Source organism: Anopheles stephensi, chromosome 2 (assembly GCF_013141755.1).
Source record: "Anopheles stephensi strain Indian chromosome 2, UCI_ANSTEP_V1.0, whole genome shotgun sequence".
Classification (NCBI taxonomy): Eukaryota; Metazoa; Arthropoda; class Insecta; order Diptera; family Culicidae; genus Anopheles; species Anopheles stephensi.
Window position 1 is genome coordinate 8,552,556 of NC_050202.1, and position 17,928 is coordinate 8,570,483.

Below are 17,928 nucleotides of genomic sequence, written 5' to 3' on the forward strand. Positions count from 1 at the left end.
GAAAAGATGTGCCCTTTGTTTACATGCGAAACCCCGGGTTTATACAGCCCGCAGGATTGCTACGATCATTTTTATTCCAACCGAATTTATTCACTCGAGACGACCCGCAGGTTTGGATTCCATTCCTCGAGCATGGCCACCGTTAGTTTCCACAAAATGTCTTTCTCCGGGTCGTCTATAAGCAGCAGCTTCAAGCTAGGTAAACGATACAAACAATTTAATCCCCGGTGCGTTATGGCCGTTCCACGCAAATTTAGCTTCTCCAGGGAGGGTAACGTATTGCCGGAGATCCGATCAAGGTACCAGTCGTCGAATAGTGCCACATTCTCGAACGAGAGATGTTTCAAACGGAGCAACTTTTGGATGTTTTCCATTCCTTCGTAATACAGTGTCATTCCATCGCAGCGTACCTCTTCCAGCGCCATGCCGGGTACGTGATGGCGCGGCAAATCATACTCGTCATCTTCATCCTTTTTAGTCCATTGCGTACTTCCGCGGAACCTACAAACGAGGGCAAAAAAAAATCAGCATTCTCCACTGAAGTTACACAACACACTGTCCATTGGTGTACCTCACGGAACCACCCCGATGAACGATAAAGTGAGCCGTGGCAATATCATCTCCTAGCGTAGCATGCCGCTCGGGGATAAACTTTTGCATTTGTGCTGCTACGCTGTTGCGCCGCTTTTTCCACCATTCCAAAATCGACGACGGTGAAAGATCGATTGGTTGCTGCATTTTTTCCACCAGCTCGGAATTACGATTCTCTGAGGCGAACAGCTTGAATGCACTGTAGAAGCTGTCCGGGCGCTCCGAGTATGGGGTACGCCACTTGAGCCGTTGCTTATCTTCCTCGATACGTTTTTCCATCTCTGGGTCTAGGTCCGGTTTCGGTCCGATTGGTTTTATATCGTTCGAGGTATCCCGATGTATGCTGGCACGGTTTATCGCCACCGGTAGCCGGATACTGTGTTTGACTAGCTTGTACATTGTGTTACACAAGAAAGTTGTCTTAGTTAAACTATTTTACTTATTGAATACGGCAGCACGGAACGCGAAGCGTGCTCCAGAGCCGCAGAATCGTTTGTTTATGTTTTTCTTTTTGCAAATTGTGCCCAGGTGGTGTAGGCATGAATCGGCCTTTTTGACAGCTCGCTGACAGTTTGACAGCTTTGCACTGCGTCGCCGTGTGTCAGCGAACGCATCGTTTCTGGAGCTGCTCGGCGCCTATCTGTTGTGAAACTAATTTTGTTTTATTTCTAGTGCAAAATCATGAGTGATGCAGAACAAAGTGAAGATGGGCAAGTGATGAGCGGTGTCGAGCTAAGCCCTTCCGACGACGAGGAAACGACGGATTCGCTAGACATCAAGCCTCCGCAAGCAAGCAGCGCTTACTATGGTATGAGCAAGCGCAAGGATAAGAAGGGCAAGGACCGGCGACACGCCAAGGATCTGCAGCAGCAAACGCACGCCCGCCATCACATGATGACGGAACCACGGGAAGGTGACCGCGACCGGGAGCGAGGTGAGCGACGTGGTGACAGAGGAGGCAACCGGATGGAACGTGAACAATACTACCGCGAACGGGACCATCACGCACAGAGTGGCCGTGAACAGCAGCAACAGCATCGCCACTCAGGTGGTGGTCAGGGTTCGTCCTCACGCACCGGAAGCAGTAGCGGAAGGGATCGTGGTGGTAGCAGCCGGGAAGGAAGCAATCGCGAAAAACATCACTCGTCACGGTACGAAATGAACCCATTCTATGGGGAAATGCGTGAAACGTATCACAGCAAGCGTGAACGTGATCGAGACCGCGAGCGGGAACACCGTGGCGAAAGGACCGAGCGTGAGCGGGAGCGCGAACGCGAGTACAACGAAAAGCAGCGCCGGGTGGAGGAGAAAGCCACCGATCCGGAGAAAATTATGGAAGATTTACGTACCCGACTGTTGCACAAAAAGAACCGAAGGGATTCTAAACGTGGCGAGGGACGCGAACGGGAACACCGGGAGGTGCATCAGGAAGCCACCGAAATGCACAATACGGAAGAGGCGGAATATTATGCGGAGAAGCGCGAACATCGTCGGCGGGAACAGCGGGATCCGCATCGCAGGCACCGGGAAGAGGACGAAGGAGGGATTGAGTTGAGAGAGCGAGAGCGTGAACGTGGAACGCGACACCATAGTGGCGGTGAGCGTAGGCGCGCTACGGCAGAGGTAGTAGAAATTCTCGAAAGTCCCGAGCATCATCACTATCAGGGGCATAGCCATCAGCAGCAGACTCAAGCTTCGAATGCTCCACGCACTGCGGAAGAGAAAGAACAGGACGAGCGACGTGCGAAGCTTTTAGAAGCGGACCGTGAAATGCTGCGCAGAAAGGAACTAGCTCGGGAAGAGCTAGAAGCACGACGTTTGCGCAAGGAAGAGGAACGTGGCAGAGGGAGCGTATCGGAATCACACTCCGACCAGTCGGATGACGAAGTGGAGGAAGAGGAAGAGGACGAGGACGACGATGATGGGGAGATGGAAGAGGAGGAGGAGCGGTACGAGGACGATGATGTTGAGATGGTACCGGAAGATGAGCGTGAGGACGAACGACGGACGAGCGGTAAACGAGGTACGAAGCGAAGAGGTGATCGAGGACGGGAGCGTACTCAGCGGCACCGAAACCGACGCGGTAATTCTCATTCTCCAACGAGCTCCTCTCACGGTTCAGTTGATTCCGAGGGGGATCGTGAGGAGGATGAAGAACATCCACCGGAAAGTCCGCTGTCGGTGGGCGAGCTTGCAAAATCCGATCATCGCCGGTCGGATTCCTATCACACCCATTCGGGATCGGATTCCGCCTCCCGGAGTCGGTCCCGAAGTCCTCGACGAAATACTCGCCGACGGGATAGTCGCAGCTCAAGAAGTACCCGTAGCCATTCGAGAGAACAGGATCCGAAGAAGCACACACCGTCCGGTGGCGATGATAACGGTAACGATGACGAGGGAAAGCCTGCGGGTGAGGTAAAACCCTCGGCGGATGTTCCGCCAGAGGTAGAAGTGAAGGACACACTTCCTCCCTACTTCCCTGGGATTCAGGGTTGCCGATCGGTGGAAGAATTCCTTTGCCTCAATCGCATCGAGGAAGGCACCTACGGGGTAGTGTATCGGGCGAAGGACAAACGCACCGAGGAGATTGTCGCCCTGAAGCGCCTCAAGATGGAGAAAGAGAAGGAAGGCTTCCCGATAACGTCGTTGCGCGAAATTAACACACTGCTCAAAGGACAGCACCCGAACATAGTGACCGTGCGCGAGATCGTGGTCGGCAGCAACATGGACAAAATCTTCATCGTGATGGATTACGTCGAGCACGATCTTAAATCGCTGATGGAAACGATGAAGCACAAGAAGCAGGTGTTCCTGCCGGGTGAGGTCAAGTGTTTGACCCAGCAGTTGCTCCGTGCCGTCGCCCATCTGCACGACAATTGGATACTGCATCGCGATCTGAAAACGTCCAACTTGCTGCTCTCCCACAAAGGAATCCTGAAGGTGGGCGACTTTGGGCTTGCCCGCGAGTACGGATCACCCCTCAAACCGTACACCTCGATCGTCGTAACGCTGTGGTACCGTGCTCCGGAGCTTCTGCTTTGCTGCAAAGAATATTCCACCCCGATCGATATCTGGTCCGTGGGTTGCATCTTTGCCGAGTTTCTCTCAATGGCAGCGCTCTTCCCGGGAAAAACGGAAATCGACCAGCTAAACCGCATCTTCAAGGACCTCGGCACACCGAACGAAAAGATTTGGCCCGGCTACAACGAGCTGCCAGCGGTGCAGAAGATGACCTTCACCGAGTATCCGGTATCGAACTTGAGGAAAAAATTCTCCCACCTCACAAGCGAGCTGGGCATTTCGCTTCTGCAAGGGCTGCTCACGTTCGATCCGAAGCAGCGGCTGACGGCAGAGGTAGCGCTGCAGCACAACTACTTCAAGGAGCTGCCGTTGCCGATCGATCCGGCCATGTTTCCTACCTGGCCGGCGAAGAGCGAGCTTGGGCTGAAGAAGGCACTCGCTTCCAGCCCGAAACCACCGAGCGGTGGTGGAGAGTTTAAGAAGCTGGTAAGTCGGTGACATCGATTGCTTCCGAAGCCCTCGTACTAATTCATCCTTTCGCCTTTTTGCAGGGTGACGATGCGGTGCCGGATAATGCAGGGTTCCATCTCGGCGGTACAACGTACGCCGAAGCGCGGCAGCTTGCCATGGGTCCCGGATTTAGCTTAAAGTTCTGAGGGCACGAGTTGTCATCCGGGTTTGGGTTGAAGTAGTAGTTGTAAAGACTACTGCTTCTCATACCGAGCCCTGGTTGACTGTGATTTAGTTCTCTGTTCCGATGCTTTCCTCTGCTACATGGTGCGTCGTATTGTAGATTTAGACATAGCTTAAGCTGTACACACTATTCTAAGCCTTTAAACGATATGAAACAGGAAAGGAGACTTAATAATCCTGCACGATAGGTCTCTTAGCCGAGTCACCTTTATGCCGTACAGTCCGAGTTTGACTAACACTAGGAACTGAAAATCATGTTGGTATAGGCAGATTATTCGTTAGTCTTTCCCATGTATTTTAAGATTAAAAATAAACAATTTTCTAGAAACAGTCCAACTCATCACAAAATAGCAAAAAAAATCGCTTTTTATCACTTTAGTGGGGAACATTCACGAGTGGTGTTGCATTTAAATTAGTCATCAGGATCATAAAACAGCTTGGATATTGTAAATCAGACGGTGGGATTTCCCTAATGGACGTGAAGTGAATGATATTAGACTGACTAATTGACAAAGTCTCTCTACACTAGCTACAACCACCTTTCAACAGACCTTCAGGGCTAAATGCTCTACTGTAAACTTGTGTTTCTGTAAGCTACAGACGCCTTAAAAAACAATATTTAGCTGGATTTGTTTGAGAACCCCGACCAGACAACCTTGCCATTCCCATTTGCAACCAATCGTCAGTTTATCCAATTCTTTTCCGGGTGTTCCCCGTGTTTCCCCTATGGAATCATCTTCGATATCTTCCGCCATGATGAACGAAGAATTTAAGAGACATGTTTCGAGGTACCGGAAGTGCCATGAACGGCTCAACTGTTGGGGGATGAACAAACAGGGCCATGGACGGAAAACGACTCCTGCACGACAAGGTCTCTTAATAAACGAGACCTTCCGGCTGGTGAGGCTCCTTAAACCAAGCTGCTTTTAAAGGCTTCACCATATTACACCATTAAACCCTTCCTTGAGAGGATCAAAAGACCTCAAATTTAGCCCTAAGAACAACAGAGTGCAACAACTCTTAACCTACTTTCCAGCAACTTGGATTAGCGAATCTCACCACGCCGACGCTACATGCTCCATATTCCCCTGAGGAAGCGCATGTGCTCTCACGCCGATTAAGCCGCATTAGCCTGTGCTAGTAAAGTAACGACGATGGGGAACGAAATCACCTGATAAAACCGGACCCATATAACCATGCCCATGACACTGAACGGTGTAAAGTTCACTGATGATTACGTGACCACTAGTCATCGCTCATACGAATCTCTTGCACGAATCGAGTTCGACCGGTGGGTGCAACGACCCCTAGTGATTCGATTCGGGACGACCCATGGATATAAGATCGAACTCGTCGAACTTACCGGTCGACCCGAACCCGTTTGGAACAAGGAAAACGACCCTGACCCGATTCCAGGTCGGTTACGGATGACTCCGACCCGGTATAAGTTCGGGTCGACCCACCCCCATCGTGAGTGACCACTCGCCGCTAATGGGGGTGATACATTCGCCAATTCATGTTCAGTTTATCAGTCCGCACAGAGCTTATCACGTCCACTCGCGTCATTTTGAACAGGTGGTTGCTTCCGAAAGGTTATCAACCGAACGGACTTACAGGAATTTCGAGTAATTGGAGACGCCGTTTACGCGTTGATTGTCGGAGACAGACAAATGAGTGGCCCATAGGACTTCCCTGCTAGAATCTAGAAGCTAGAGAGAGTATCAATTTAATTGCTTGTCGTAAGCAGGCTCTTGATGAGCGTTTCCCGATGCTGTTCTGTTTGCACTCCAGTGTCCACCCTTACTGATACTGATACGCGTGGCTGGTAGACAAGTACTTACTAATTGAGCTGTACGGTCATTTGAATCGAGAGTGTCCTCGTGGTGCTAATGACGGCATGCGGTGACCCACCTCACGCATAATGAAGAGCCCACTTCTGACGGGCGAGGTTGTAACTGCTGTTTGCATGGTCAAACAGAATGCAAATAAGCGCGCGTGCCAGCCCGTTCGATCGATATAAAAGCTAATCGTGCAGCGTGCGAGGTGGGCACGATGGGGAAACTTCCGGAACTCTCCCTCTTTCTTGGCTGTTCTTCGACCACCAAGGCTTATCGGGGGAAGAAACGCGGTTATCAACGAAAACGTGACCAACAACAGGAGTTCGCGTTTCTTATCGCGCTAAGGAACGAATGTGCGTGGAAAACCGAACAAATTTCACAATCGGACCGGCGATTTGGGTTGGTCTGTGCGTGATGTTCATGTGTTCGATTTCAAGTGTCAATTTCGGACAACCGGCAACTCAAACACCCCGAAGACTAAACACGAATTATTCTACAAAAAATCAATACTTTATTTCCATTTTTATTGCTCTCAGCTCATGGGGGTTTTCTTCATCATATGATATTGTTTGTATGATATATAGTTGTTGTTTTTTACCATCTAGACAAATGGGGATTCTTTACGATTTTTCCTCCACAGCTTCTCTTACATTATTCTCCTCGTGAGGACCCAGGAGTGAGCGCCCTGCTTCAAGTTCAACCTGAATGTTCTTTAATGCAAAGGGGTTTGTGTTCCGCCTTAAAAGATGATGGAGCGTATACTCCATCTCATCACGCCCGGAACACACACACATATTGTCTTATCCGTCCAAAAGATTCGTGTATAAATTTGAGTTCGTGTGTCTGTCTTGCTGTTACTACTGGTATGATCGGTTGAGGTGAACGGCAAAGGAAGAGGACTCTGGCTGGCAGAGATCAACCCATTACACCTTCTTAGTTAACAGCATTGAAGTATTCCTTCGATTTGCTCGGATCGGCCACCATCGTCTTGCTGCCTGGTTTCCAGTTGGCCGGGCACACCTCGCCGTACGTGTCGGTGTACTGGAACGCTTCCACCAGGCGCAGCGTCTCGTCAACGCTACGACCGACCGGCAGATCGTTCACCGTGACCTGACGCAGAACGCCCTTATCGTCGATGATGAACAGTCCACGGAATGGGACGCCCGACTCTTCGTGCAGTACACCGTAATCACGGGCAATCTTCATCGACTTGTCGGCGAGCAGTGGAATCTGCAGCGTGCCCACCCCACCATTCTTGCGCGGTACATTGATCCACGCGAGATGAGTGTAGTGGCTGTCGGTGGAGCAGGCGATCACTTCGCACTTTTTCGAACGGAACTCTTCCGCACGGTCCGAGAAGGCGACGATTTCGGTCGGGCAGACGAAGGTAAAGTCCATCGGATAGAAGAACAGCACCACGTACTTGCCCTTGTAGTCGGACAGGCTGATCTCTTTGAACTGATCGCCCACGACGGCGGTTCCCTTGAAGGCGGGCGCTGGTTTCTGGAGCTCCGGAACTGGCATGATGATGGTGTTTTTGGAGGCTATAAACAGGAGAAGAAAAATCACACATTTATTGAAAAAGATTTTTCTTTTATTTCATTACCTCATCAGTAATTCAACTGTAACATAAAATGACGCATACATTTGCGAGAGGAAGCAAAAAGCACCAGTCCTCGCGTTCATTCACGTCTGAGTTTCCATGCTTCTGCTGCAGGAGAACCGGTTATGAGTAATGCCTGCGGATTGCATGCCGGTAGTGTTGCGTAATTCCAATGCCTCCTCTGTATTTTATTGTTTCCAGAGCAACACGGAGCAGCAACATGGGTAAGTGAAAATCCGTCACGAAGCAACCATCGGATTGCTTTATGCTGTCGGGTTGCATCTACAGCCCAGCACTTTGCCCTTTGATTGTCAAGCTTTTTTTTCGCAGCACAACTCAAACGATCACGGTCGAGCGCTGCCGAAAAACACCATACTTTCACTTTTGTACCGGGAACCTTCCACGCGTGTGAGATGTGGAGGCTTTACAGACCCACCATTAAAAAAAGGAAGTCAATTATTAGCTTGCGCCGGTGGGAAGAAAAGGCATTAAAAAAAAGATGGCGATCCACGACACAGCGGAGATCGATGGGAGTGGGGTGATGGTGTGTACGTCACGCTGGGAGGAAAATGCTCTCATGTGAGCCCGTGGCTGGAATGGGTTCGCTCGGAACTAATCTTCCGTGAAACAGCCAACAACGATTACAATTACTTCCTCCAATCATCCACACAATACGTTTCTAGCAACACGCCTGTGAGGCACATTCCGATTACGAGGGATTAAGTGGGACGGTATTGGGGGCAGTGGAGAGGTAACTACTGCAGATTGCCGTCACTGCGTTATCGAGTGCTTAGAAAATGCTAGAAGCCGGGCGAATAGTTTGGTTAGCTATAAGCGTCGTGGCTGATGTGAAACAATTGTCATAGAAACGGAATGCCAAACCCACCACCATTTGCACATAGAGAGAGCAAGAAACAATAGCAAAAGTATTCTGATGGAAAATCGATTGAATTCCGATGGTATCCGGGTGGGCAATTCGGAAGTACAAGGGAATGAAAAAAAAAATCCCCAATAGAAAATGGCTTACTTTGAGGGGTTCAAATTTGGCGTGGGTCAAAAAAAAAGACCGGCGGCTTCGATTCCACACAAATGGCGTAGGAAATGCGGAAATTTCGATTGAAATCACTTATTGGCATACTTTTTTTTGTGGTTAAACCCAGTGTACACATTCTAAATTGCTTATTACTTCTCGAGTATTTCATCATCCATTGCAAGCCCGCTTGTTACCAAGCGAAAATCCCTTTCACTATCCATTTTAAAGAATAAATTACCTGTTTAGTTGATGAACGATAAAATTACACAAATTCCGCTGCTTCGTGATTTGGTTCTACCAAAATGCCGGTAACACACGGACACACACACACAATCTCACGGTAAAATGCACGGGAACACGGAGCGCCGCGAGCTTGCTTGCGTTCAGTTGGACGGGTTTTTCCTTCCTGAGAGCACAATGATCGGATCGGATCGGTTGGTCACAATTCAGCAAACACCGAGTGTGAACTTTGCTAAAGGTACGCTTACACTACGCTTCACACGTGAGTTGGTGAGCTGAGGATTGGTGAGAAACGCGAATATCGCGGCTCACTTTTCAAGACCGATCAACTTTTCGTCGTTTGGCTCTACCTGAAAGTAATTTCATATAATTTGAGATCCAATAGGCAATTTACCATTTTTTTTCCTGGACACTTTAGTGCAGTAGGAAAGTAGGAAAGGAAAGTTGAAGTATTTTTCAGATAATGAGACTTTTTCGCACGTTCAGCGCTGGGAAAACGGCAGGTGTCAGTTGTTTCCCGAGAGCAAACGCCCTATTGCATATTACACACGCAATACACTAGAGATGCTCACTATAAATAGACTCACTCAAAAATAAGCATTACTTAGCGCTACTCAACATCACCCGTATTTGGGTGATATGATGTTGAATGTGTTAAATGCGAAGCATCGGGGCATTAATAATACTGAAATGATTTCACCGTACTATATCGCATAATCGAATAACGTTCTCCCATCGCTGCAGTTTGATGCAGATAGCGCCTTAAACCCTCGTACTTGAACACGATTTACAACGTACCAATTGTGTTCGAGTTAACGAAATTATCTCTTTCATGAGGTAAGCTTAAAATTTGAAATTATTCTACGTGTAACCACACCTTAAGCTCTCGGGGAGCATTTTTGTATTGTTCGCCCGATGTGACAGTTTCCCAAGGTGTGTATAGACATTCAATCAAACGGTTTGATTTGTAATGAAAAGTTTCACCGTTAATTTAATTGTTTTGAACAAATGTTATAATGTTATAAATTCTTGTTTTATGCTTATTTACTATTTTATCATCAATTTGTCCAACATTCTAACACCATATCGATCAACTCCAACTAAAACAGCTGCGTATTTATATTGAGCAAAAAAAAAGGTACGATAAACAAGTCCCTTCGCCTGCCCAACTTTGGACGAGAAGTTGTGATTAATTTATGCAATCATCACCCACACCGTGAGGGGTGTAATTCCTCGCAAATAATCAGCAAACAACGCACGTCGAAGCGACGATAGAAAATACTACATCACCACTATCTTCGTCGGCGCACACCACCGGTGCAACTCTACCGATCGATAACAGGAACAGCGTCTTCCGAAACCGCGGTCAGTTCCACACGATTCACCGATCGCAGCGGACGCAAAGCTTTGCTCATCGTTACACATCGCATCCATTCTACTACAATGGCACCGCAAGTCCCATCTGTTCGGCTCAACAATGGCCTTGATATGCCCGTCCTAGGGCTTGGCACGTACATGGTAAGAAGCGGCTCCATCGAGATAACGAGTTCATCAATAGTGGATGCTGAACCGGAAAGTTGTACTGTAATATACACACTTCCTTATCTTCCCAAACGGTCGATATAGGCGACGGAAGAAGAGGGAGTGGCAGCGGTAAAGATGGCCATAGACGAGGGTTATCGCCATATCGATACGGCGTACTTCTATCAAAACGAAAGCCAGGTTGGGCAGGCGGTACGGGCAAAAATCGCGGAAGGCGTCATCAAGCGGGAAGATGTGTTCATCGTAACGAAGGTTTGTGTGACAGTAAATGGTGATGTTCTTCTAGAAGCTCCGTCGCTAATTGCATCCCACATCCCTTACAGGTGTGGAACACATTTCACGCACCGGAGCATGTGGAGCAAGCGTGCCAAAAGTCGCTCGATAATCTTGGCCTAGATTACATCGATCTGTACCTTATCCATTGGCCAACTGGGTGGAAGTTTTCGGGCTGGACACCGGACGGTTTTCTGCCGATGAATGCGAACGGCAAAACGATCGATTCCGATGTCGACTATCTCGACACGTGGAAGGCGATGGAAAAGTTGGCCAGGTCGGGCAAGGTGAAGAGCATCGGTGTATCAAATTTCAACAGCGAGCAGCTGACGCGTCTGCTAGCTAATTGCGAAATTAAACCGGTAACCAATCAGGTCGAGTGCAATCCTGGCATTAACCAACGGAAGTTGATCGAATTCTGCCGCAAGCATGACATCGTCATCACGGCGTACAGTCCACTGGGACGGCCGAATTTGACCGATCCGGTTGTCGGTACCCAGGACATACCGAAACACGCGCTGGACGATCCGCGTGTGCTGGCCATTGGCAAGAAGTATGGCAAGAGTGCCGGGCAGGTTGTGCTACGCTATTTGGTCGAGCTTGGTACGCTGCCGATTCCGAAATCGTCCAAGCTGGAGCGCATCCGGCAGAACATTGACATTTTCGACTTCAAGCTGACCGAGGACGAGATAAAGGTGATGGACGGATTCAATACCGGTGGCCGCACGGTACCGTTCAATTTCAGCAGCGAGCATAAGTACTTCCCGTTCAACCTGGAGTACTGAGCCGTGAGCTGTGTTGAAACCCCCCGTTACGTAGTCGGTGTCTATTTGTTTGTCCGCTTCCTGTCCTTTCTAACCCTATCACCGTAGGTCACCGTGAAGAGTATTCATCCAATCGTTTTGCAAATAAATGTTACTTGCACACAAATGAGCTATGTGAGTGAGCGTAAAGATAATGTGCATCGTTTTTTCCCCCATAAAGTGATGGCGTCATGAACGGTCGGTAATCATCGTAAAATGTGCATTTGCAGCGATGCAATCAACGGTGGCGCGCGATCGTAGTGGGCTGGGTAGTTGTACCGTGGCCTTTGTAGTGTAAACCATTTGTTTACTTTGATTTGTTTTGCTTTTGAATGGCGGTTACTGTTCTATTTAATGATCGCTGGAGAAAAGCATTGCGTTCTGTTGGAAAATAGTTTACTGTGTTCACGCTTGATGATAATTACTCACGGTTCATAAAATATATGAACGGATACGAATTGGTTTGGCGGTTTGAAGGGTAATTGCCGGGAAGTAGTTTTTTTCCTGTTTGGTTATGTGAGCATTGATAAGTGATAACAATTCGAAAAGTTCAAGTGGCCGGATAAACATTAGCTATGAAACGTGATGTGGAATTGAATTCATTCAACAATCAAGTCCAATTGACTGTTCCTTTCACTTTGCCTATACCAAAAGTAACGATTTTCTTTATTATTTTTTAAAAGAAAAATCAACCCTGTAATCTAACCAGCCTAAAGGTTAAAGAAAATGGTATGCCCTTTTTAAAATTCGATATTGAACGGATAGTACTTGTGGGACTTTAGTGGCAAAAATGGAATCGTACGGGCCGAGTGAAACGAGGCCAGATATTCAATCTCCTCCTCGGTCAATTTAAAATCGCACACATCGATATTTTGCCGCATGCGTTCATCGTTGGTTGAGTACGGGATCGGAATGGTTCCGATATCGATCTAAAAAACCAAAAGAATACCAATATTGTAACAACCTAACCATTTTTTCAAAAGAAAATTTTCGTTGAACTCACCAGATATCGAAGAATAACCTGCCCGCCAGTTTTACCATACTTTTGCCCTATTTCCACCACCTTTGGATCGCCCAGCGCGTTACGATTACCGTACGTCGTCCGATGCGGTCTTCCCATCGGTCCGTACGCCGTCACGACTATGCCACGCTCCTTACAGAACGCAATCAACTTGCGCTGATCGTATCCCGGATTTACTTCCACCTGATTAACTACCGGTTTCACTGTAGCTACCGCAAGAATACGCTCGATTTGTTCGCTGTTAAAATTGGACAGCCCAATACTGCGCACCTTCCCGGAAGCGACCAGCCTTTCCATCGCTTTCCACGTCTCCACATAGTCTGTCTCGTCGAACAGCATGTTTCCGTCGGCATCTTTCGGTTGCATGTCCGCGTACTCGTACCCGGCAAAGCGTAAACCCATCGGCGAATGCATCAGAAACAGATCGATGTAGCTAAGGTCGAGCATATCGTACGATCGCCGGAACGCTTCCGCAACGTGCTGTGGATCATGAAAAGTGTTCCACAGTTTGGTCGTTACGAATATGTCCTCACGCCGGATAACTCCTTCGCCGATCTTATCCCGTACGGCTTGTCCAATTTCGACCTCATTTTCGTACAGGAAAGCGGTATCGATGTGCCGGTACCCGATGTCGATTGCTTTCTTCACCAGCTCCACACACTGTCCTTGTTGGGCCTGAAAGCATGATCAACGGGTAGGTAAGTTCTCTAGCTACAAGCGGATGGCACTTGCAAGCGCCTATTACCAAGTATGTCCCATAACCGAGGACCGGAATTTCGTGTCCATTGCAAAGACGAACCGTCGGCACTTGTTTTGACATTGCGATTGAGTACAGAAACAGCTGATTTCGTTCCTTCTCGGGTTCCATGACGACCACGGCGCGACAAACCTCCCTAGAGGGTGACTTACTAGCACTTTCTGAAATTTTTATTTATTTGGTATTTAAAATCGGAAGAATTGACAGCTCGCATGTTTTTGTCTAACTTTAGACAAGATCCGGAAAAAATATTAAAAATAATTCGAAATATTGAACCTTATGACGCAATCGTAAATTCTTATCGGAATTGTAAAAAGTCATTGAAAAATCATGTAAGCCAGCGATAACTTTATTCTTCGAGTGTTGCAAATGTTTGCTTCGGTAGTATCGCTTTTATAGTGCTGCTGATAAAGATTCACTTCCTCCCTGTCCGATTATCGCAACAACGTGTGGTTTCTTTCATTGGGACACCGACTAAAATTCTGCATCGAACGGATAGAATGGATGTGCTTCGGCGATTTCAAACTTTACCAACCTCTGGCCAGTGTTGAGCGAATCCAGCGACCGTACCTCTTCCGGTGTAAGCCGAAAGTCGAAAATGTCCAAATTCTGACGAATGCGTTCCGGGTTGCCCGATTTCGGGATGGGCACGGTACCGATTTCGATCAGATAGCGCAAAAGCACCTGTGCCGGTGTTTTACCGTACCGTTCGCCAATCGCTAACACCCGCTCATCTTCGAACGCATGTTTGGGAGCTGTAGGTTCTTCCGCTCCGAAGGTAGTACCCGGTCGAACGAGTGGACTGTACGCGGTTACCACGACTTCACGCTCGTTGCAGTATTTAATCAACTTTTTCTGATTCAACCGTACATGACATTCGACCTGATTGGTCACCGGTTTGATCGTACCATTCTCGATGACTCGGCGCAGCTGTTCGCTGTTGAAGTTGGATACTCCCAGACTGCGTACGCGGCCAGTATCGAGCAGCTTTTCCATGGCGTTCCAGGTGACGACATAGTCGACTTCGGTCAGAACGGTTGCTCCATTCGCATCTACCGTAGCACCAACTGGTGAATGCATAAGATACAGGTCCACATACTCTAGACCTAGTTTGGCCAGCGATGTATCGAACGCTTCCCGAACCTGGGACGCTTCGTGTGATGTATTCCAGAGCTAAGCAAAACCGATACAAACGATCACTTTTCCATTCTACTCCAACAAGTACTAGCTACCCGTCAACGCACCTTCGTAGTAATGAAAATGTCCTCGCGCTTAATCGTACCATCCTCAATCTTTTCCCGCACTGCTTGGCCAACTTCGGACTCGTTCTGGTACAGGGATGCGGTATCGATGTGCCGATAACCCGCGTCAATTGCTGTCTTTACCGCATCGATACAGTTCTGTCCTAGCAGCTAGAACACAAAAATAGCACATTATCAATCACTCTGCTGCTAATTCTCGTTTCCACGATCGGCCACTCACATTGTAGGTGCCCAGTCCAAGCACTGGCATTTTTTGCCCATTATTGAGGGTCACAAGGGTGGCGGTTACGACCATATTTATGCTTTTTGTTGTTGTTGGGTTCCGTTTAATTTCTGCACTAAACTCTGACAAACTAAACGCGGTCCAAGAAGCACGGTTGAATATATACTAGCAGGCCATGATGAAATTGTGCAGCACAACATAACCACAAGACATATCCGCAGACTTCGACTTGACCATACTCGAGTGATACGTAATGCGGTTGGGGATATGGAGCGCACAGATGGGGATGCTATTATCAGCATGAATAGGCATTATACGGGAAACGCAATCTGAGATGTTTCTGGATGTTCGTTAAAAGCACACGAGGAACCATTCTGCTTGTTTGCATCGCCAACGCAGCTTTATTAGTACAGGCCTACTAATTAAGCTCGTTTTCTGCATCCAAGTAGGTCGGTGTGATTTTTACCACAGTTCAAGGGCTGCCAGTAGCACAGTTTGTGTAACAAAGGCTACAATTTCAAAGCGTGTACTGTACACGAAGTAAAATGTATTTTATTGGTAAAACTCCTTCTAGAAACACCCCTTCCATGCGTGGAATATTTCCCCTCTATTCTTCCTTCTCAAACGGATGATGCGGATGTCCAAAGGCGCTCGATTCCGGACAGATGCGTCCATTCCTTTCCAATCCGGCCAACACTTTCATATCTGCATCATCCAGCTGGAAGCTAAAAACGTCAAAATTCGATGCAATTCGCTCCTTCGTAACCGATTTCGGAATAACGACGTGTCCCAGCTGGATCTGGTAGCGGATCAAAATTTGCGCCGTAGTTTTGCCATACTTTTTGGCCAGCTCGCCAACCGCAGCATCATCCATCAGTACCGGATCGTCTGCTTTCACCCAGGGTCGAGCTGGTGATCCGAGCGGACTGTACGCCGTCACGATGATCCCGTTCGCGGCACAGAACGAAGTAATCTTGGACTGGTGTAGATAAGGGTGGCACTCGATTTGATTCGTTACCGGGGCGATCCGTGCAATGTCGAGCACACGCTGAACCTGTTTGGCGTTAAAGTTGGAAAGCCCAATATTGCGCACCAGCCCGGCATCGACGAGTTTCTCCATTTCGGTCCACGTATCCACGTAATCGGCATCCGAAAATATGAACGTCTTACCATCCGGTCCCATCGGGAACAGCTCCGACCCTTCCTGATAGCCCACCGGCCAGTGAATCAGGTACAGATCGAGATAATCGAGTTTGAGGTTCGTCAGCGTCGTCTTACAGGCACCCTCAACCAGATCCGGCCGGTGGAAGGTGTTCCACAGTTTGCTGGTCACGAAGAGATCCTCTCTGGCGGGCAAAAGTGCGTAAGGAATTAATGATCGCCATTAAAACAAAAAAAAAAAACTAGTCCATCATATATCTATTTTGCATACCGCTTGACGACACCTTCAGCAATTTTAGCCTCAATTCCTTCGCCAACCTCATGCTCGTTTTGGTACACATGAGCACAGTCGATGTGCCGGTACCCGACGTCAATGGCATCCTTTACGGCCTGCGCAACCTGTCCCGGGGGAGACTGTAGAAAAAAGGCACACATCATCGGTTTGTGTTTGTTTCATGCCACCTGCAGCGCAATATACTTACGTTCCAGGTGCCCAGTCCGATCATGGGGATGCTGTTGCCGTTCTTAAAAATGGCATTCGGAACCACGGTACAAGCCATATTGCAGCACTTGAAGTTTTTGGATGGAAGCACTTGAAGTCGTTGATGGAAAAATAGAAACCACTGTTTTGAGATGTTTGGCGTTTGCGGAAGAACCCGGCCTGCTTGACTTTCTCAGATGATTCTGTACCGAGAGCGCACTGGCTAAACACAAAACTGAACCGCTCCGATGAGGCAGATCGTGCGCACAGGTTCCTTTTTGTATAAATAGTCGTACTACACCGGAGAGCAGGAGAGAATAGAAGGGAACCACCATTCCAACCGCCGGTGTGATTGATTAGAGCAGATCATCTAATCTTGGCTCTCGCGGAGAATCGGACGCTCTTCGGTGCGGAATGGCGAAGACGATTGATTTCTATTTTTCTCTGACAATAAGAAAATTCCTTAAGTTTTATGTAAAAATTTATATTCATTTTCCAATTACTATGATTATTTTTAAAGCTACGAAATAAATAAAAAACACGTCCGTCATCCACGCGATGTAAGTTGGCAGTGAAATATCTCCTCACTGTTATACGACGGTTTGCTAAACATCAGCTATTTCAACGCTATTTCCCGAATTAAAATCATTTTCCAAATTGGTCTCTCTCTCACTGGCTGTTAAAAACGGCTGTGAAACATGTGAAATTCAAATAAAAATTATCAAAAATTCAAATATTTTTCAAACTGTCATCGAACACGTGTTTGAACCTCCGTTGCGCACAGATGACCGTTGAAAGCGTTTTAAACTGTATAACGGTCGCATGAATGGTTCTGAGGTTGAGTAAATTACATCGTTGTCGTTTCTCCAAACCAAAAAAAAAAGCCTGGAAAATCTTATTTCACAACGTATGAAACATATCGGCTTATGCACCGGCAGGATGATGATCATTTGTTAGCTTATCTATGGTGAAGGTTTGATCGTCGGTGTCTTATCGGGGCATGGTAAAACGACGATAATGATACCATCCCAACACCCTTCGATAATGTGTTACAACTTGTCGTTTTTTATTACTCTTCTTGAGTCAACCGTGGAAAAGGTTGCCCGTCCCTAATCTAACTATTGGATCGAATTTCGTTCGAAGGGTATGATTATGCGAGAGATACAGAACAAAAAAAAACGGTTGGAAAGCGAAGGAAATGGGCAATAAACGATCGATCGAATTGATATTGGTTTAATCGATTTATTTATAAACTTTTGCCAACAACGATGACGTCTAGCTCAGTTTTCCATGTTTTCCTAGTTTTATCTCTCTAGTCGCTAGCTATGCGCATTTTACGCAAAACAATCCACAACCATGTGTGCGTAAAGGCGTGCTCGCGTAGAA

At 47.7% G+C, this 17,928-nt stretch overlaps 7 protein-coding genes across 7 annotated transcripts; 2 read left to right on the forward strand and 5 right to left on the reverse strand.

Annotated features, from left to right (window-relative positions):
• Nucleotides 1-9: 9 nt before the first annotated feature.
• LOC118503766 (distal membrane-arm assembly complex protein 2) lies at nt 10-1,119 on the reverse strand. Its single transcript, XM_036037435.1, has 2 exons — nt 572-1,119; nt 10-501 (listed from the first exon to the last, which is right to left on the reverse strand). Exons 1-2 carry the CDS (start codon nt 988-990, stop codon nt 87-89), a joined length of 834 nt encoding a protein of 277 aa, XP_035893328.1. The 5' UTR covers nt 991-1,119; the 3' UTR covers nt 10-86.
• A 51-nt stretch (nt 1,120-1,170) lies between these two features.
• LOC118503762 (cyclin-dependent kinase 11B) lies at nt 1,171-4,410 on the forward strand. Its single transcript, XM_036037426.1, has 2 exons — nt 1,171-4,098; nt 4,164-4,410. Exons 1-2 carry the CDS (start codon nt 1,273-1,275, stop codon nt 4,266-4,268), a joined length of 2,931 nt encoding a protein of 976 aa, XP_035893319.1. The 5' UTR covers nt 1,171-1,272; the 3' UTR covers nt 4,269-4,410.
• Nucleotides 4,411-6,631: 2,221 nt separating this feature from the next.
• Nucleotides 6,632-9,225, reverse strand: LOC118503772 (peroxiredoxin 1). The gene is made up of 2 exons (XM_036037442.1): nt 9,018-9,225; nt 6,632-7,687 (listed from the first exon to the last, which is right to left on the reverse strand). Exon 2 carries the CDS (start codon nt 7,665-7,667, stop codon nt 7,077-7,079), a length of 591 nt encoding a protein of 196 aa, XP_035893335.1. The 5' UTR covers nt 7,668-7,687; nt 9,018-9,225; the 3' UTR covers nt 6,632-7,076.
• Nucleotides 9,226-10,067: 842 nt separating this feature from the next.
• LOC118503769 (1,5-anhydro-D-fructose reductase-like) lies at nt 10,068-11,792 on the forward strand. Its single transcript, XM_036037439.1, has 3 exons — nt 10,068-10,537; nt 10,646-10,813; nt 10,885-11,792. Exons 1-3 carry the CDS (start codon nt 10,463-10,465, stop codon nt 11,617-11,619), a joined length of 978 nt encoding a protein of 325 aa, XP_035893332.1. The 5' UTR covers nt 10,068-10,462; the 3' UTR covers nt 11,620-11,792.
• Nucleotides 11,793-12,252: 460 nt separating this feature from the next.
• LOC118503768 (1,5-anhydro-D-fructose reductase-like) lies at nt 12,253-13,563 on the reverse strand. The gene is made up of 3 exons (XM_036037437.1): nt 13,404-13,563; nt 12,641-13,333; nt 12,253-12,566 (listed from the first exon to the last, which is right to left on the reverse strand). Exons 1-3 carry the CDS (start codon nt 13,524-13,526, stop codon nt 12,378-12,380), a joined length of 1,005 nt encoding a protein of 334 aa, XP_035893330.1. The 5' UTR covers nt 13,527-13,563; the 3' UTR covers nt 12,253-12,377.
• Nucleotides 13,564-13,745: 182 nt separating this feature from the next.
• On the reverse strand, nt 13,746-15,301 carry LOC118503771 (aldo-keto reductase family 1 member B1-like). Its single transcript, XM_036037441.1, has 3 exons — nt 14,898-15,301; nt 14,660-14,827; nt 13,746-14,588 (listed from the first exon to the last, which is right to left on the reverse strand). The coding sequence occupies exons 1-3, from the start codon at nt 14,970-14,972 to the stop codon at nt 13,890-13,892; spliced, it is 942 nt and encodes a 313-aa protein (XP_035893334.1). The 5' UTR covers nt 14,973-15,301; the 3' UTR covers nt 13,746-13,889.
• Nucleotides 15,302-15,415: 114 nt separating this feature from the next.
• LOC118503770 (aldo-keto reductase family 1 member B1-like) lies at nt 15,416-16,913 on the reverse strand. The gene is made up of 3 exons (XM_036037440.1): nt 16,544-16,913; nt 16,333-16,475; nt 15,416-16,246 (listed from the first exon to the last, which is right to left on the reverse strand). The coding sequence occupies exons 1-3, from the start codon at nt 16,619-16,621 to the stop codon at nt 15,508-15,510; spliced, it is 960 nt and encodes a 319-aa protein (XP_035893333.1). The 5' UTR covers nt 16,622-16,913; the 3' UTR covers nt 15,416-15,507.
• Nucleotides 16,914-17,928: the final 1,015 nt, after the last annotated feature.

Bases quoted from the DNA above. Each gene is read 5' to 3' on its own strand.
- LOC118503766 (XM_036037435.1), bottom strand. From the start codon at position 990: ATGTACAAGCTAGTCAAACACAGTATCCGGCTACCGGTGGCGATAAAC. The intron at 502-571 runs GTACACCAATGG...CCTCGTTTGTAG, and splicing joins CATCGGGGTGGTTCCGTGAG to GTTCCGCGGAAGTACGCAAT.
- LOC118503762 (XM_036037426.1), top strand. From the start codon at position 1,273: ATGAGTGATGCAGAACAAAGTGAAGATGGGCAAGTGATGAGCGGTGTC. The intron at 4,099-4,163 runs GTAAGTCGGTGA...GCCTTTTTGCAG, and splicing joins GTGGAGAGTTTAAGAAGCTG to GGTGACGATGCGGTGCCGGA.
- LOC118503772 (XM_036037442.1), bottom strand. From the start codon at position 7,667: ATGCCAGTTCCGGAGCTCCAGAAACCAGCGCCCGCCTTCAAGGGAACC.
- LOC118503769 (XM_036037439.1), top strand. From the start codon at position 10,463: ATGGCACCGCAAGTCCCATCTGTTCGGCTCAACAATGGCCTTGATATG. The intron at 10,538-10,645 runs GTAAGAAGCGGC...CGGTCGATATAG, and splicing joins TAGGGCTTGGCACGTACATG to GCGACGGAAGAAGAGGGAGT. The intron at 10,814-10,884 runs GTTTGTGTGACA...CATCCCTTACAG, and splicing joins ATGTGTTCATCGTAACGAAG to GTGTGGAACACATTTCACGC.
- LOC118503768 (XM_036037437.1), bottom strand. From the start codon at position 13,526: ATGGAACCCGAGAAGGAACGAAATCAGCTGTTTCTGTACTCAATCGCA. The intron at 13,334-13,403 runs GTAATAGGCGCT...TCATGCTTTCAG, and splicing joins TCGGTTATGGGACATACTTG to GCCCAACAAGGACAGTGTGT. The intron at 12,567-12,640 runs GTGAGTTCAACG...TTGGTTTTTTAG, and splicing joins AGGTTATTCTTCGATATCTG to ATCGATATCGGAACCATTCC.
- LOC118503771 (XM_036037441.1), bottom strand. From the start codon at position 14,972: ATGGTCGTAACCGCCACCCTTGTGACCCTCAATAATGGGCAAAAAATG. The intron at 14,828-14,897 runs GTGAGTGGCCGA...TTTGTGTTCTAG, and splicing joins TTGGACTGGGCACCTACAAT to CTGCTAGGACAGAACTGTAT. The intron at 14,589-14,659 runs GTGCGTTGACGG...GGTTTTGCTTAG, and splicing joins ACATTTTCATTACTACGAAG to CTCTGGAATACATCACACGA.
- LOC118503770 (XM_036037440.1), bottom strand. From the start codon at position 16,621: ATGGCTTGTACCGTGGTTCCGAATGCCATTTTTAAGAACGGCAACAGC. The intron at 16,476-16,543 runs GTAAGTATATTG...TTTTTTCTACAG, and splicing joins TCGGACTGGGCACCTGGAAC to TCTCCCCCGGGACAGGTTGC. The intron at 16,247-16,332 runs GTATGCAAAATA...TTTGCCCGCCAG, and splicing joins GCTGAAGGTGTCGTCAAGCG to AGAGGATCTCTTCGTGACCA.